The following is an 18,150-nucleotide window of genomic DNA, read 5'->3' as shown; positions in this document are numbered from 1 at the left end:
GCTTTTACACATTTGGGGGAGATGATGGGCCATCAGTTAAACTGGAAACAACCACTCTAGTATGAGTAATTGAGGAGTGAAAAATCTGCCTTCTGTCTAATTAGATGTGCAATCAGTGTCTCTCAAAACGTTATGACTCCTACCCTGTCTGTAGCAAGTAAGGCACCAATTGGGGCCCTGAAGCTTGAACAAGAAGTCACACATATATAGATTAATTTACAAAATAAGCTAATACATTTCTTTAACAGTTGGGCATTGTAGAAAATGCCACTCAAACAGCAATACATTGTATATTGATAAGGGACTATTTTCAGCTGCAGATTGATACACATTTGGTGCTCTAGATAGCATTTTATTAACAATGGGGCTCTATAGCACAGAAGATTACGATACGTATATCAGGCTTTGGATACACACACACACACACACACACACACACACATAACTTGTGAGTGGGATAAGTTTATTGCTGGTTTTATTCTTTTCGTGGGAATTGTTGACATAAAGAAAACATATGATATGGCCACACTTATCCTTTAAGTATAAAACCCATTTGTTATACCTGATCTATTTTATAACCTGGAATATCCGTTAGAACTCCATGAGGATCACACAATCAAACTCCAGCATCCTCCTGCATAAATCACAACAGACGCTATCAGTGCACAAAACAGGGTCAGGAAGAAATAACAGTGAATAAAGTATTCTCCTTCACTAAACCAGATCGCTATAAATAATGATTTAACGCACACACATCAAACTGTTGACCTTTAGTTTTGGACTGAAGCTGCACCGTGTTCATTATCTTGCACAATGGCAACTCAAACAGTGGAATGGAGGACCTCCTCATAAACCACACCAGTTTCCCAGTTTCTGCACCATTGTGTGCTCAGGTACTGTATAGGGAGAAGACCTATTTTTGATAAATGGCCATTACGCTCAATATGCAGCGTCAAGTTGTGGCTAATGATATGCGTGACTGCACACCGACTGATACAGGTCACGGAGACATATGGTGCATTTCTGGACCATCCGTTTCTGTGTTCGGCAGCCAGGCGTCTCTGACATCACGCGGAGCGCTGGAAATGGAACGAGACACCCGGTTGCAGCGGGCACATGAACCAGTGGTTGGGTTACCAAGGAGAAAGGATCAGGAGAGGGAGTGCAAAGCAGCGGGTGAACACTTGCTCCCAGCAGGTAGCCGGTTCCCACTGGTGACCTTGTTTTATTTCCACAGTATAAATGGCTGATGAATGGGCAACCAAGGACCTGAACAGGAATAGAGGCCAGCATTAGCTCACGTATTATCTGCTGGTAACACTAATGAGAATTTATGGGTAAAATATGGAGAACGTTATGGAAGATTGCCCTACATAGAGAACTCGGACATCTCTTCTAAGACTGAAGTTGTGCTGAAGTTTGCCAAAAAAAAGTAAAAACTTTCTATATTTCCACCACTTAGATGCTTATGAAGAGGATAATAAACAGCAATGAGCAGAGTGTGCATTATCTCAAGAAAAGACAGTAATTACAATCCTCAACATCAAAAGCTTTGTTGCTCCTAAACTGCAGGATCATGCATCTTGTAGGCTGAGCAGCTACAAAGAAGCTGTTTTTTCCCCACTGTTTAGCTTCACGGCCACATTTTGCAGTGCAGCGAGGCCGTTGCGCAATCAGAGCTAATTCTCGGGGTTTTGTAAGATGCAAGCTTCAAGAAAGCCTTCTTTGATCTCCCATCCTTGATAATATAGGTCATCTCTTCAGGGAGAAACAACAAAGACCAAATGAGGCGGAAAATACCACTGAACCCACCTCGCTGGAGCAAGAAGCCATCCCTCCGATGCAGCTTCACGGACCACAACACGGAGCCTCACAGACCTATTTTCAGGGTCTTGATCTTTGGCATTTTAACACAACTGCCCATCAGACTGTGTGCTGACAAGAGAAAAAAGGCAGTTTTTGTTCTAATGTGAAATATTGCATCTGTCATCTCCTACTCTGCTGCCTGTATGTGGAGCCTGTTCAGACTGGGTCTCCATGGCAACCGTTTTATAATGCCTCGCGAAACACCTTCGAAGAGATTTCCTCTTTATCTGGGCTGGAGGGCTGGAGGGCTGACAGAGAGGCACCGTAGACTCAAATGAGAGGGCAGAAGTGACAGCTGAAGGGTTTGCACGTGCCCCGTCAAAAAGGCGTGACGTTCAGAATGGCAAAGGATACGAGATATAAAGAAAAGAGCTCACCCCGAGAGGCCAGAGGAAATAGGATGACATAAGATATTGTCAGTTTTTATAGCAGGACCACATGTCCTGATAAAACCTGTTTTGGTTGCAGATTCAGAGATTCTACTTCGAAAAAGATACCGTCACCGCATGTGATTCACCGAGACATTCTGGCGCTGACATTCACTGTGCAGGAGCGTGGTCTCCGGGTCCTGGAGGACGAGTCCAGTCATGTGGAATTCAGCAGGCGTGAGCATGATGGGAGGGAGGCATACTGCCAGCTGGGTCTTCTGCAGTGGTGAGCCAGAGCCCATGCCAGGAGCTGACAGGACCAGAGCCCGGGCCTCATCCATGCATGCTAATCAGCACAGTCGTCAGATGAGCCGGGGTCGAGGGCATCTGCAGGGGTTCATTGCCATGGATACAGCAGCAGTCACATGATATTACCTGAGCAGGTAAACCGAGCGGAAGGAATGTTGCGTCTTGACATCGGCTGTATGACCTTCAGTTACGTCACCGCTTCTCAGAACAGTCAAAGGCTGCAGGGTGAGGAAGCAAAAAATATTGATAATTTTTTGGTATTTTCTTAGTAGCTAAAGCATTCATGATTAATGACGGTACACAGAACTGGATATCTTTTCCATTCTTCACCCAAAACAAGACCGCTGGGTCTGAAAACAAAAACACAGAGTCTTAAGAATATGCAGGCTGTGACAAAATAAGTCGTTAATCATTTCAGCACAATCCTGTAAGTCAGCAAATGTTGCCAGTTTGTCTTTTCCACAGCTCCACACCTATTTCTATTTTCAGTTGTGTGGCACAGAAGTTAACTCAACTTTGTAGTTTTGGAGACTATCGGTGGTTTGATGGGAGACCAACAAGAGTGCTTTAATCATATAGAAAGGCTCCACTGCGTGTGTGACACAAAGACATCAGTAAATGATAGATGGACGTGAATGCTTGGAGTATTATTTTGACTTTGGAGAGTCAAATGTGCTGTAAATTTGATGACATGGGTTCTGTTCAAAACTGATTTGCTTATTCATCTAACAATACAGTCTTTTTTTTCAATGCATATATTTAGCACATTAATCACTTATCTCCATCACAACATTTCCCAGTTGTGTAGCAACTGGCTGAAAACGTATTTCCAATCAAAAGAGTTTCATCTCGTGGTCGACCTAACACAACCACTTTTGACTGCTTTTATCTGGGCATCTTTGAGGTCATTCATCTTTTTATATGCTAATATTTTAATCAGCATTTTCCAATGAATTAAGGCCTGGCAGGGCGCAGACTCATTTGTGTTATCGGGCAAATTAACCTTTACTGATGGAAGGACAGTTGAAAATGGTAGCTGTCGGAGTGTATTCAGAAGGTAGTCTATATAGTGTTTCCTCTGCGAACTGAATGATATGAGCTGAGTAACGACCTGTCAGTGGTATTCTGAAGATAAAAGTCTGCCGCAGGTGATAGCTTTCCACATATTGGATTATTGACCTACATTGAGACATTTAACAAACAAGCAATAAAATGAAAACAAATTAACCATGAACGGTATGATTGTGAGTTCACTTCAACACACTGGCAGCATTATTGAGAATAAATAAATTATTGTTCTTGTCATATGTCTTCGGGATGAGGGAAAGGTCTTATTTAAACACAACCTGTTTTTGTCATCGATCTTCTGTATTGAAAGGAGACATAAAAAAGAAGATGGTGGTTAGGAAGAGACACAAAGCAAAGCAGAGTAAAGTTTCATCAAAGAGCAAGAAGGAGAAACTTACAGAGGGCATTGGAAGCAAAGAACATCAAAAGGAAGGAATGTTTTCATTCTGTTTTTTAACAATGTTAAAACCACATTAATTGATTTTTTAGCCAAGGTGGGGCGGCTGTAAACACAACTCTGACATATTATCACCTTATAAAGCTGATATGGCGAACGTTGTAGCAAACAGTTGCCTATTGTATCATGCAGATCCAGAGAATTATTATTGGCATCTGTTTGGTGTTGTGATTCTGGCCAACTGGACCTACGTCCATGTATTCCGTTATTGTCCGTTATTGGTCTGCAGGGAAATGTCTGGCTCTTTAGCTGCTAAATCCTCCACCATGTTTACCAGCTAGTTGCCAACCACGTCTGTCTGCTGTTTGGTGCTTGGCCATTAGCGTACAACGGGTTCTTATCAGAGCTCTTGTTGAAATGTGGAGTGCGGTAAGAGTGAACTCAAACACTTTTGGGCCGCAAAACCAAAACAATATCCCCAGAGAGGGGAAACTGAAATTGTTCACAACAGTGATAACATGTACATTAGCACTGAATGAGTTTTATTGGGCTTAAAGTTACATGTGTATCGTTAGTTTTTAAAAGAACCAAACCTATGGAGCCGATAAATGGACTGCATTATATAGCGCTCTAGCCTCAGCGACCACTCAAAATGCTTTACAAAACAAGTCAGCATTTACCCATTCACACACACATTCATACACTGGTGGCAGAGGCTGCCGTATAAGTTGCCGCCTGCTCATCGGTAGCAATACACATTCACATGCGCACTCACAGCAATTTGGGGTTCAGTATCTTGCCCAAGGACACTTCTAGATGTAGACTGGAGAGGCCAGGGATGAACCACCGACCTTCCAATTTAGTGGACGACCGCTCTACCTCCTAAAGTGTAATAGATGTGAATGATCGCATATGGCCACAGCCTGCCCCCCCCCCCACACCCCCATTTGAAATGGTCTGTAATGAAGTCTCTGTGGGTTATTTGTTGTGAGTTATTTGATAAATTTGTGATATAAAAATATTGCTATCTGGTAAAACATTCCAGCAGCTAGTATATTCTATAAAAACCAAAAGCATCCTCTGAGGAGGGCATTGCAGTATTCCAACCGACAAGTGGAACATTTAAATCTCTCTGCAGTTACGTGTGGCAAGAAGTCTTTTACTTGAGATATATTTTTAGCCATGCTTGCAGCATGGCTCTAGGGATAGCAATGTCAGCCGGCCGGTTCACCACTTTGGTTCTGACTGGAATACAACGACAACCATTGGATGTTGGGATTGTTCTGGTTAATTTGGTGACATGGCTGTGGCATGTAAGGTCCGAATCCACAATACCCAGTTGTCGGACCTCTGTGGTAAACACAACACAGAAAAACACATTTTGTCACAGTAGCTGGTTATTATAGTAAACAATCCCCACTGCCAAAAATCCTCCTTACATAATGAGCGCGGTCAGCAGAACATGTTGAGTAAAACCACTCAGACATGCTGTACACTCTACTGTTATCACCTTCTGCTGCTCGGGAGAGCGCGAGTGAGAGACAGAAATATGGAGTGTGGAGTCGGTGGAAGTGAGGGAAATACGACAACAAAGCAGGCTGTACACTGGCCTGAGACCAAACGTTCCAGTGAGAGTGCCTACTCATCACTTTCCTCTGAAACACACTTAAGAGCAGTGGACTGTGGAAGGACAAAGACTGATGGGCTCTTTTGTTTTAACTTCATTATCGACACAGACAGTTGCTTATGTGCTCTGACTTTGCTTTATGTTAATGCGCACAGCGCCCTTGTTGTGCATCGTCAACTCTTAGCCACATAAATAGCTCTTCTGTTTACATAAATCAGTGAAGAGGAAGTTCACAGCCGTCCAGCATTTAACTTCGCTGTTAAGTTTCACTCTAACTGCTCTCATGGCATTGTTTTCAGTCGCAGCAGGCAGCTATTTTTAGTGAAAAAGCTCTAAACACCCACAGTAACCTACCTGTTCAGCACCAAATGACAGACAGACGAAGTCAGCAGCCAGCTGGGGAACATAGTGGAGCAGTTGGTGGCTAAACAGCCAGATATTTAACTCAAGAAGTGGGGAATTACAAGAATTTAGATTTAATATACACAAATGTTGCACTGGATGTGTAAATAAGCAACAGTTTGATAAAAAAGTTCACCATATCAGTTTTTCCTGTACAGATTGTAAAGCTTTCTGAGGAAAATTTGTGATTTAAATTGAATTGAAAAAAATTGAATATCACCTTAAAAAAGGTGTGATATGTTTAATTATTGCAGGTTTGAGGAGCAGGCCTATCCTCGGGTCGGCTTCTGACGGTTATCAGTCATGTATACCATTTCATTGTGTTTTATATTAGTTTGGAAAGTCTTTGTTGTGTATCTTATCCTAACTTTCTTAACCAACTTCTTCATTCTTTAGTTTTTTGCAGTTATTTAGAAAACTCTAAAACTTTGAAAAGGTTTTATATTCCTCACTGACATATATCATTGTTTCTGCAGCATTGTCACGATGACACTGAAGATCACGGGGAATGTCTGACACAAAGTAATCCAAAACAGCTTGAATCGTTTAAGGCACGGCGAGGGACTGCAATGTTTCACACGGATCTTTGTTCAGCTCAACTCGACAGCATCACTCACATCCTGCAGAGCTTTCAGCTGCAAATTGATGGAGCGATTTCATTCCTTTTTACAACTAATCTCAGCGATGCGATATATGAAATTAGCTGCGACTGAAATGAAATCACTGTGTTGTTCATAGGTCCATTAATAAGTGAGCTCACTCCGTCAACAACCAAGAGTTTTAAAGATCTGCACATTCAAACGATGCACAATTGTCATATTGCCGTGTGACAAGAGAAGCCTCTAAGTGTCATTATATTACAACCACCAGCCTGCACCTTTGACACAAGGCTGGACAGATCAGTCCGTTCATACCGTCAGGAGCAAAATCTGACCCTGACATTAGTGTCAACATTTTCCACTTATATGTCAGTGCTGCTAGTGTAGCTTAATCTACTTGTTCTCAGCTGAAGGCGAGTGACAGATATGTCTCTAAGGGCTTAAACAGCTCCTTTCAGAGGGAGGAGTTCCTGAAGGCAATTCCCACTGAGGGGCAGACAAATGTAACACCAGATGTTGCTTCCTCACATCTGCAAAGACATGCTTCAAGACAGAGTGGCCAAGGACCTCCCCGCACAGCCTGACATAATAAGATGGATTGCTCACACATACGTTTGGTAGTAGGATGTGCAGAATGAAGCCCTGCCGGTCCTAATGATGGACGGATGCGCATGAGGATTGAGAACAGATGGAAGGCGGGGAAAGCGTAGAGCAGCTTTCTCCACCATGGAAAGAATCACTCCAGGGGTCTAAAGACGTGCGTAGGCTGAAACAAGGATCTTGGACCGTTCTCTTCTCTTGAGGGACTGGAAGACGCTGAGGTTTTGCTTTCTATGTCAGATGTTGACTGTGGGTAAACACAGCTTAATTTGTGGGCGATCCTCGAAGATTATTTGTCCATCTAAGCTGGAAACTGATTGAAATTTGGTGTTTGAAAAAAAAAAATTGCACTTAAAAAATAGGCAACTCAACTGTACTGCTCTACTTTAGAGAAAAACACTCTACAAGTACTACATTTAACTGAGAGAGAAATGTCACTGGTAACATTGCAGATTCAGATTTTACTCACAAAATATAATAATTAATATAATGCATTATTATGTATTAAACAATCCAGCATCATATTAGAATTGAAAGTCAGAAACACCGGTGAAAAAATGACTACAGGCATATTAGTTGCTTGTTTTGACCAAACCACTGCGATCACAAAGTAGAGCATGGATTTAATTAGCAGAGGTAACATTATATTTGTTATAAGTTAGTATAAAGTCACCAGGGAAATACAGTCTAACTCATGGGGGTAAAAACACAGTCACAGCGATGAAATACACTCTGATTCAATTCAGCCTCCAGTTGGCTTTCTGCTCATGTAGAAGAGCCCGGTTATAACGCTATGTGTCACCAAGCCGCAACAGGAAGTGCAGTGCATGCAAGACAGGCCCGCTGTGGACGACATGGACTCAGCCTCAAGCTCCGGCTCCGAGTGCTTTTCCCTCGTTTATTCTAAGTTTGTGTCACAATCAATATCAATAGACAAATTTGTTGGCATATCAGCAGACTGGCGGACGGAAAGACACATCACTATGCGTTTTCTTTAGTCGATTTTCTGCAAATTTGGGTAGAATTTGAAAATCTGTCAAGACAGGTCTTACTAAAAACAGTAATTGACTGGCATGTTTGACTAAGTTGCCACATCTTCTTAACCTTTGTGGGGAACAGGTCTCAACTGCTGAGCATTGGTCTTCCCCTCCATGTTAAGTCTGCAGAACCAGAGATAGGAGCCTTAACACAGAGACGTTCTCGCCATGAGCAACAAAGGGAAGGAGGCATCCTTTAATAAATATAAAGATGACACTCCTGCGGTGTGAGAGAAGTCCAATGCTGCCCAGTTCTACAAATCTACATGTAGTCTTCTTCCTCCTCAGAGAGTGCAGGGCAGCAGCAGCAGCGTCGGTCTGGGAAACGATTCAAGGAGCCGAACATGAGTCATGCTCAACCTCCTCTTTGTCCTCACAGTGAGGTTACCAAATGGTGGGAGCGATGGGTGTAATCCCAGCACTGCCATCATCTCACTACAGGCAAAGCCCGACACATGAGGCTCTGGCAGTGAGGATCCACAACCGAGAACAGTCTCCGTATAGGGTTGCATATAGGGTCATCCTGATTGGCTAGATATATATATATATATATACTCTCAGAGCAATGAGACAAGCACTTGCAAAACACAACAACCTTCATCTCAAAGTGAACAGGTTATGTAATGTACCTTGAATGTCACTAATTAATACCCTTGAAGTATTTTCTCTTCGAGGCTACCATGAGAAAAGCTGTGGGGAAAACTAATTTCATGTTGTTGCTCATCCTCATCATCTTTCATGTTTTAAACATAAATATGTGAGGTCAACCAAATTGCAAAAAACAAACAAACATGATAGCCATGCGGGTAGTTTAGGTTTTATTTGTCGAAGTTTTTTAAAGATATTTGTATTTTTGCCTCCAACCCAATTGACAGACGGGACTGGAACTTCTTTGGTGGTGCTCAAAGGAGTGAAAAATGACATATAAAAAATGAAACGTCTACATTCTTTCCAAAAACAGCAATCTCAATAAAGATACGCAAATCTTGGCATCTATCTTCTACCCCTTTGACTCCCTTTGTCCGCTCGCCGTGTTGCGACTGCCGAACACAGGCGAGCACGGCTCAATACAATGCGTTGGAAGATAAAGGGAGTGACTCCCCGCCATGCCACATCTATCCAGAACGCTATTACGGTGCCATGGCAACAGATGAAGACATGCAGGCCTCTTTGGATGGGGGCACCGCTGGTTCACTCATCTCCTCCACGAGACTGACTGGCAGGAAAGCTCTACGGGGCTGCTATGGCAACAGACTGATCATATGTAGAGAGGGGGACTGTTGGCTGCCACGGTAACATGGGGGGGCCAAGTCGTCAGCTTCCCCCCCCGTGCCCGAGTTGCAGGAAATTAGATCGACTTTGATGAGGACTTGACCTCGGGCAGATTCCCAACAATATTTTGCATCTCGAGGATTTTTGACATGATGGAGATAGATATTCTGACACCAGCATCTGTGTGTGTGTGTGTGTGTGTGTGTGTGTGTGTGTGTGTGTGTGTGTGTGAATGTGTATACATGTTTTGCTTGTTGGACCCATTTAAAAAAAGGGTGAAAGTGATGCAATAATCCAGCCATACACCAAACTAGGCTATCCACTTGTGGGTTGACACTAAGCTTGCAACTTCTAAAATATGTAGCCTCAAACCACTGAAATATGTATGCCACATCTGTGCCCGGGAAGACTGTTTCTCCAGCCTTTTCACATGCAGCCTCTAAGCAAGAGTACTACAGCACCAGCAAACTCAGAGGGATGACAATGCAATCACGTCAAACTGTCGGGGGGGGGGGGGGGATAGGAACAATGTCAGGGGAGCAGAGACATCTTACTCTCTCTCTCTCCCCTCCATCTGCATGGAAACGGAGGAAATATGAGATATGGATTATTTGCCTCGGATGTAGGAGCTAGACAGGGCCGCTTTCTTTGTATGTTAAACTGGTCCATTGATTGATCGCTCGCTCCCCCCTTGGCAAACGCTCGATGGCAGGGCTGTAACTGAAAGCAAACACCCTGAATTATTGGAAGTCAGGTCAAAACAGCTGCTGCATCATTCTCCAAAAGAATAACGAGGATGTAGGATTGATCAGAAGCTTTGGAACGTTCAAAAGTAGAGATATTTTGAGATTTGGCCAAATTGAGATTATGTGAGAGGTGATTTAAATTTTATTTTTGTATTCATTTATTGTTCTGATCATATAGCCACATGAAGCCCAGTCTGTTGTAGTCAATTGAAATATACAGAATGGAAAGCCACATGTGGGCAAGTGAAGACGATGTCCTGTGTGATTGTTTTTGTGGTAGAAAAGCAAGGGGGGGGGTAAAGAGATAAAGGCAGGCTCTGAGAGAGAGAGAGAGAGAGAGAGAGAGAATAATCCAGTCCCTAGAGATTGAAACAGGCTGTTGTCCTCCAGTTGCTTCAGCTACCCTTTGACCTATGTGTGGCTCTGCAGTTGTTGCATGTGTGTGTGTGTGCACGTGTCTGAGAATCTGCAGCGATGTATGTGTGAGTGCTGGATGGTTGTTTTGGAGGAGGCTGCGTCCTGCAATTCAGCGAGCATCTTGATGATGAGAAAACACACCGCTCAATCTTTCATCCGCAATTGGGGAGTCATTCATTATTTATTGGTTTATTTATTACATTGTTCACATTCTCCCCAGAGGAGACTGGGGTGTGGGAAAAATAATATGATGTTCATGACTTCAATATGCATATTCAAGATGGAGACCAGAAAAATGTAACCCTGTATCCCTCTGTGACACACATCTGGATGTGCTGAATGACGGGCGTAACAATACGCACCTTGACTGAACGAATACAAACCTGAAACATTTGCTCTTATCAACATCAAGACATTTTTTTCATCAACTCTTTTCTGATTTCTTTACAGGATTCATGAAATGTTGACTTTTGGGGATAACATGTTAATTACTCGAATTGAATATGAGCTTTAAGGCAAATTGAGTCTATAACAGAGTGTTTAATAGAGCTCTCCACCACTGCTGTTGCCTTTAGCTGACATTGTGTCACCGTGAGCTTTGTCTGCACTACACTGCCATCTACTGGACACGCGATGCCAAAAGGCAGTGCCATCTGATACAGCGACCTTGGTCCTCTCAATTGCAACTCATGAAACATTCATCCCCAAATGTAATGCCTACCATTTTGGAAAATGTGAAACCTGATTCTTGCAATATGATGTCTGGGATGAAGTAAACTCACTAGAAACACAAAGTTATGAGTCTCTTTGTGTCTCTTTGTGGTTGTATTTAGTCTCTCAGCCGTTTTCTAATTATTTTTGGCTATTTTGAATCTCTTTGTGGTGATTTTGCATTCTTTATAGTTCTTTTGGATCTCTTTGTGGTGATTTTGCGTTCTTTATAGTTCTTTTGGATCTCTTTGTGGTGATTTTGCGTTCTTTATAGTTCTTTTGGATCTCTTTGTGGTGATTTTGCGTTCTTTGTAGTTCTTTTGGATCTCTTTGTGGTCTCCTTGCATTTCATTAAAGTCGTTTTGAGTATCTTTGTAGTAATTCTGAGTCTCTTTGGTCTCATGGTTGTTTTGCATGTTACTTTGGTCACTTGGCATCTCATTGATGATGTTTTCAGTCTCTGAGGTTTTCTTGTGTTTCTTTGACATCTCTTTGTGGTCATTTTGGTGTGTTTTTCAGCTTGTTTTGCTGACACTCCTCTGCACAGATATTAAATTCTACAGTACATTAACGCGCCAGAGCCCCCCGACCTGCCATGTAATCCATTCATGCATACAGCAAATAGTTTATAGAGTTATTGAGAATGTCACCTGAGAAATAAACTTAATTTACAATATCTGTTTTTATGCCTTAAGTCCAAGGAATGAACTTGGCTACAAATCTCAGTTGCCGATTGCACCAGACATCAACTATTGTGCAGCTCAGCAAGCATGTTTTTTTGTGTATCCAGATGTCCTTGAGCTTCTGGACTTTAGCTCAGGGAACATCTGGTGTGGACTCTCCCAGTAGCTCAACTCACATCAAGCCTCGGCAGCAGGAGCAGCCCCCATTCTCCTCGATCTCCCTCCCCTCCTTGCTCCGACTCATCAGCTCCCCGGTCTCCTTGTGTGAGCAGAGAAATAATTCACCAGCAGTGCTGCAATGAAATATGAAACCATCCCTGGTGCCACAGCGCCCGTGGCTCTGGCCGACTGGAACAGTCTGTGAGGGGGAAAAGATGAGACGTTCAGCTTCCATGAGGATGAGCCAAAGATTCCTCTTTTCAGAAATTCCTCTCGGCACTGCTGCTGCAGCCTGTATAGACAAACCAGTGCATTAGGTGCCAACACAAGCCAAATATCAATTTTTTAAAGAAATGGAATGCTTTGAACCGAACATTGTGAGTTGCTTATTAGCCATCCTATCTAAGGCTTTATTCCTGGGACTAATAACAGAAGGATTGCAAAGAGATGCATGGTGTTTGCACAATAATAGGCTCAATTAAAACAATCTTATTAAAACCTTATTTCCAAGCTTACTTCACTATTCCTCAAGAGTGGCACAATACCATAAAAAAGCATTTTTACACTGACCTCTTGTGGTTGAAAGCATCATGTGTGTTGCAGCATGCGGTCAGAAGGGTGCTCTGTTGCAGCTGTAGCTGCCACACTTTCTTATTCTTTAAACTGTCAAATTAGCTCCCCGCTACTGTATTCACTTCACGATCAATGCAAGTAACCGTGCTGATTAATAACAGCTAGAAACATGTAGGTGGAAGTACTTCCAATCCTTCACACAGGGATGTTAGAGAGTTTTAAAGCAGTAGTCTAACGTTTATATGCAGTGTGTTTAATCTTTGGACAAAAAAAAATGCCTGATAAATCTGCTCCTCTGATGTGGCTGAACTGAACCCCTGAACTGCTTCAGCGTAACGGTTGGTTGTTGACAGATAACATGGAGAAGGATCAACACTACCAGTTGTCGGCAGAGACCCTTCAGTGCTAAGCAATTTAATATTTTACATGGGGGATAACCTGTGTTGATTGGTTAGCTGCGCATATGAATAAAACAGTTGAGGTTAATTTGCTCACTCTAGAAATATAAAGAGATTAGAGATTTCGTTCCTCTCAAGTTTTTTATGTCAGAAAAACTCCAACAGTCTCATATAATTAAGTTTGACCTTGCTGGAGACTTCTCAACCTTTCCAACAGGGAAAGTCATGTACTATTAAAATATGTGTACTTAATATTACAAGCATCTTACTCAGTTGTGAAACCTTAACATGGTACCACTAAAAACACGGTCACACACGGCCACATGTATCAGTGCAACTGAATGAATAATGTTAAATGTTGCGGTACAGGAGAAAGTACTCAGGGATACCACCAGAGAGCGACAAACCCAAATGAATCAGATGGCACAAGGGTGAAGAAAGAAGGTTGTTTTTCTCCATCAACGTTTTTACAGTTGGTGTATAGAAACCGGATGTACTGAACCATTTTTACAGGAAACGATCCAAAACTTGCACCAATGGAGGTTCATAAACAGACAGAATTTGTTTCCAAAGATTCATTATTTTTCTTTTGTTTTCTGAGGTCTTCCTAGAACCGTCTAACCATTAATCAACAATCTATTCACAAAATATCATTTATGCAGTACATTGTAGGAGAATCATTTGTCAAAAGTGCACTCAAAAATCAAGTAAATATAGTACACAGATATTTGTGTAATATCACTTTTCCAGTGTGAATGCACTACATACTCTCACTATACATGTTGTAACTGACATAGAACTCCAATTAACAAAAGAAAAGAAAGAAAAAAGTTAAATTAATGAATCCACTTCAAATGAAACAGTCCGCCTTCTCTACATTTAATGGTAAACTTGAGAAGCCAATTTTGCTCGTCGACCATCTGTGTATAATTGAAGTTTTTGTTACTGTGCTGCAAGTCCCTGACAAGCTTGTTAGAGGTCGGTCTTTGTCTATTTGTGCTCTGAAAACAAACTCAGGTCTTTTCTGGCAGTCCGTATAAAGACTGAGAAGGTTGGCGTCAATCGGTTTATTTTTTGGCAAATATGAGGTATTTTTGTAGGCCAACACCGGAAGTTAGCATCGCACTGGTTCCCTCCATAAAGAAAACAATGGGATTTATCTGTTTTGGATTAATGCAGAAAATAAACTCCGGCAAACCACAAATGTAAGATACAAATGGTTTGTTCAGCAGCATCATCTTTACAAATGGTTCAAAAAGCATTTGTGAATCTTCATAAACCACTTTTATGATTTTTGAAGCGTGAATACAATCGGCAGAATTAAAAGCCCAAACAAACTGTTCCACGATCACCTGACTGCGAGTATTGAGGCTGTGAAGGCGGACTAGTCGGCCTGATGAGGTTTTGTAGTCTCATGTAGCCACTTGTTAGCAACCGCATTTTTTAAGATGCGTAAAAGCTTCAAAATTAACAAGAGGGGTATTTAGTTACATATTATATATTGCAGAACAAAACTTAAAAATCTCTTAAGCTTGTGTTAACCACAGAACCTATTAAAGCCATCGCACCAAAAACCCATTTAAAGAACCCATTGATTTTGAGAGACTATGAACAGAACTGCTAGGCGTCCGTGGTGTAGCTATCAGTCTGTTTGTGAGTATAATTACCATTTGTGGCATCTGGTGAGGTTGCAGATTGCAAGCAACTGAATATCTCTCTGCTCACCCTTCTCTACTTTTAAAGTGTGTAAACTACGATGGCCTTCAGGTAACGTAAAACCAAGAAAAGCTCTGTGGAGAGCCAGTGTTTGGTTAGTTTGTTCTGGGCTGCTCTAGAAACATGGCGGTGCAACATGGGGGACTCTGTGAAAAGTATGAAGGGCTCGTTCTAAACTAACAAAAACACAACAATTCTTAGTTTCAGGTGCTGAAACACTAATGAAAAATCTTACCATTTCTGCAAATAGATCCTCTTAGTTTAGTCAAATTTGCAGCATGTGAACTGCAATTTAACGAGTCAGACGGTTTACCTCTTTGTAGTGGTTTTGTTGTCCAATCAGGGTCCCGGTTTTGTGACTGTTCGGCCTGTGAGAACCTAAATTTCATCATTTCATTCAACAAATATACTTCAAAACAACAACTGTATCCATTTGCAAGGTTGCAGGAAAGCCATCATTCATGTAGCAGCATACCGTTATAACTAAAGGCCAAATCCTGAAAACGGATCAATACTGTGGCACTTTGTGATTGCGTTATTCCTCATTTCTCCAACAGATGTCCCTCTAATGCCATCTTTTCCAGCTCCACTCACAAGGCAGAAATACATAATCCAATGTTTATATTGTAGATACATTTATATAATGTCTTTTTTTCTTTACAGTGGAATTGATCTGTCACACAAGTGACCAAAAAAACAAAATAATAGCACGCAATACAGTCAATAAACCAAACCTAGAGAACACATGATTGTCACTTACTGCGAGTCACAAAAAAAGTACATACTGTGAATAAATAATCTACAGAAATATGTACAATATGCACAAGAAGAATTCAAATGGAAGAGCAAATAAAGCTTTGGATCCCTGTACAGGAAATAAGGTAAGCAGATGTAGACTGAGCCAGCTGTCCCCAACATACAGTATTAAGCAATAATCATCTAGAAGTCAGAAATTTACAGGACATTTAGTAACATTTAGGCTTTGAGCTCCTGCATTTAATGACTTATAATAATGAGCAAAAAAACTAAAATCAGAGAGGATAAAATGAACACGTTAACGCTATTTACAATGTAATCGCATTCCACGGAAAACTGGAGAATATTTAACGCTCATCGTCCAACGAGGATCAAGGCAACAACCACGGGACTACAGGCGGCTGAGAGAGACAGAGGCAGAGGGAAAGAGGGATCCAGAGAGGAGGAGACTCACAGCAGAGGAGAAAAAAAAATATCCTCATTGTGCTCCTGCTGGCTTCCTTAGCCGGTACTGACAGAAACAGGCGGCGATATTTAACACTGTACAACTCTGTTACCTTTCCCCATCTAGAAGAAGAAGAGAGCTGGTCAAAAAAAGAGCCGCATGTATAGATATGTGCATACCTCGCTCCTGTCGAGTCGGTAAGACACACACACACACACACACACACGCACTTAGCACAATGCACACATGTGAGCTGCAGTCTTCTGTAATGTCCCAAACTTTAAGTCTCTGGCGGGTTCAGTAGCTCCGAGTTACCCAGAGTTCAAGTACTCCAGTGCCACTTCATAGCAAAACTTGTACTGGTCCTATGAGACAAGAGGAAACAAACAAAAACATTAGAGAGGCGTACATGGCCAGATCAACCTGCTAGAGAGCCCAGAGAAGAAGAAAAAAGAGCATCTGGGCCCCTGTTAGGGTCCGGAGCTATTTGACTTTTTGACAAGCAGTTCTTTTTGTGACTTTTAAAGGGGTGATCCACCAATTTTTTAAATGAAGATCAAATATATTACTGCAAACCGGACGGGCTTGGGAATTACAGAAAGCATTAAAAACTAGCCGCATTGAGCTTAAAATAAGTATTTGCCAGGGTAGTTTTTCTAATATAAGCCCACCAACTTTATTGAAGTAATATAAATTGCTGGAGTATCCCCTTTAAATACCATCAGGTACTTTGGGAGGTTATAATAAACTCAAACAAGTCTGACAAAGTCTGCTGCTGCGATGCTCCTCACCAGTAGGTCCACCATGTTGGGTTTGTTGTTCCTTAGTGTTTTGACAGCGTGGAAAACATCCACAGAGCGCTGGTGTTGAAGCATCTCACACACAATGCTGATAGCACAGAATGTCCCACTTCGGCCGCCTCCATTCCTAGATTTATAAAAAACAAGACAAGTATTAAAAAATTAAAGATAATTGATGTTTCGCTTAATATAGAAAGCAGAAAGGATTGACAATAAAGCTGACTGAGGGACGAGGAGTTTCACAGGGTTTTGATGCAGTGAAGCTCTTCAGTCAGTAGGTGGAGATGTTTCATTTTTAATGGCAGTGCTGACTGAACTTCCCTCTGCACTGAGTGCAGCGATAACTTACAGACAGTGGACCACAGTGCGTCCCTCGCCTCCGTCGTACTCTTCCTGCCACTTGTCCACCTGTCGAATTAGCTTGAGGAAGGAGCGCTTGGACATGGGCGTGTCTCTGTACATGGGCCAGCCCAGGAACTGGAACTGCTGCACCATCCGGTAGCCGTCCTGAGGCTGGAGGGGAAGGACACGCTGGTTATCCCAGGTTAAAACACACAGGGGGGGGGGGGTAATCGCTGCTGTGCAACGATGCAATCAGATTGTAAAGATGCAGCTAAACTAAGCCATGATGGGGAAAAGTAGGACAATAGATGGATAAGGGCAGGAGGAGTCACTGAAGAGATGAATGCGCGGATAGATGGGTTGATAGATGAGCACAGTCTCAGCTGGAGACAGATAGTTAAGAGCTACAGACACTCTGAATCACACTCAGACATATCGATCAATAACACTTGTCAGAGATCATGTGTGATTAGATTGTATTCCACTTAACACGGTGGTGGTGGTGCCTCTGCCGTCCAGACGGTGTTATAACACGCACATATGAGGAGTGATTGTTGACAACTGTGGGCAGACTGTAAGGGTAAGGAGCTTACGCAGGTGACTGCAGGTGACGCCGGCGCAGGCCAGGACCCTTACTGTGCAGTGATGTATGGTTGCTCAAAGTTAAAATGTCACTTCCCCCACACCATAAAACACATAGACGGAGCTACCTGTAGAGGCATCTAGCCGAGCATGTTTTTATTTGCCAAAGTTGTGAGATATGCATCTCTGAAATGTGCCACTCCAATAAAAACTGAATTTGGTTTGTGGTGCCCATATATTTGAAATATGAAATGTAAAAGCGTGTTTAACAACTTGT

General features: G+C 42.2%; 1 protein-coding gene across 2 annotated transcripts in view; it reads right to left on the bottom strand.

The window, feature by feature from the left end:
* Nucleotides 1-16,460: 16,460 nt before the first annotated feature.
* Nucleotides 16,461-18,150, bottom strand: part of LOC142956682 (receptor-type tyrosine-protein phosphatase mu) — a 141,467-nt gene continuing 139,777 nt past the window's right edge. For both annotated transcript variants that reach the window (XM_076098395.1, XM_076098396.1), the window contains 3 exons: nucleotides 17,299-17,462; nucleotides 16,941-17,076; nucleotides 16,461-16,514 (listed from right to left, as the gene is read on the bottom strand). In XM_076098395.1, the coding sequence (XP_075954510.1) occupies nucleotides 16,461-16,514; nucleotides 16,941-17,076; nucleotides 17,299-17,462 (354 nt within the window). The remainder of the gene's footprint in view (nucleotides 16,515-16,940; nucleotides 17,077-17,298; nucleotides 17,463-18,150) is intronic.

Source organism: Anarhichas minor, unplaced genomic scaffold, assembly GCF_050575085.1.
Source record: "Anarhichas minor isolate MPS153535 unplaced genomic scaffold, ASM5057508v1 ptg000024l, whole genome shotgun sequence".
In the NCBI taxonomy this organism is placed as follows: Eukaryota; Metazoa; Chordata; class Actinopteri; order Perciformes; family Anarhichadidae; genus Anarhichas; species Anarhichas minor.
Note: the sequence above shows the minus strand (reverse complement) of the source record. Positions and strands in the feature narration are given on the sequence as shown.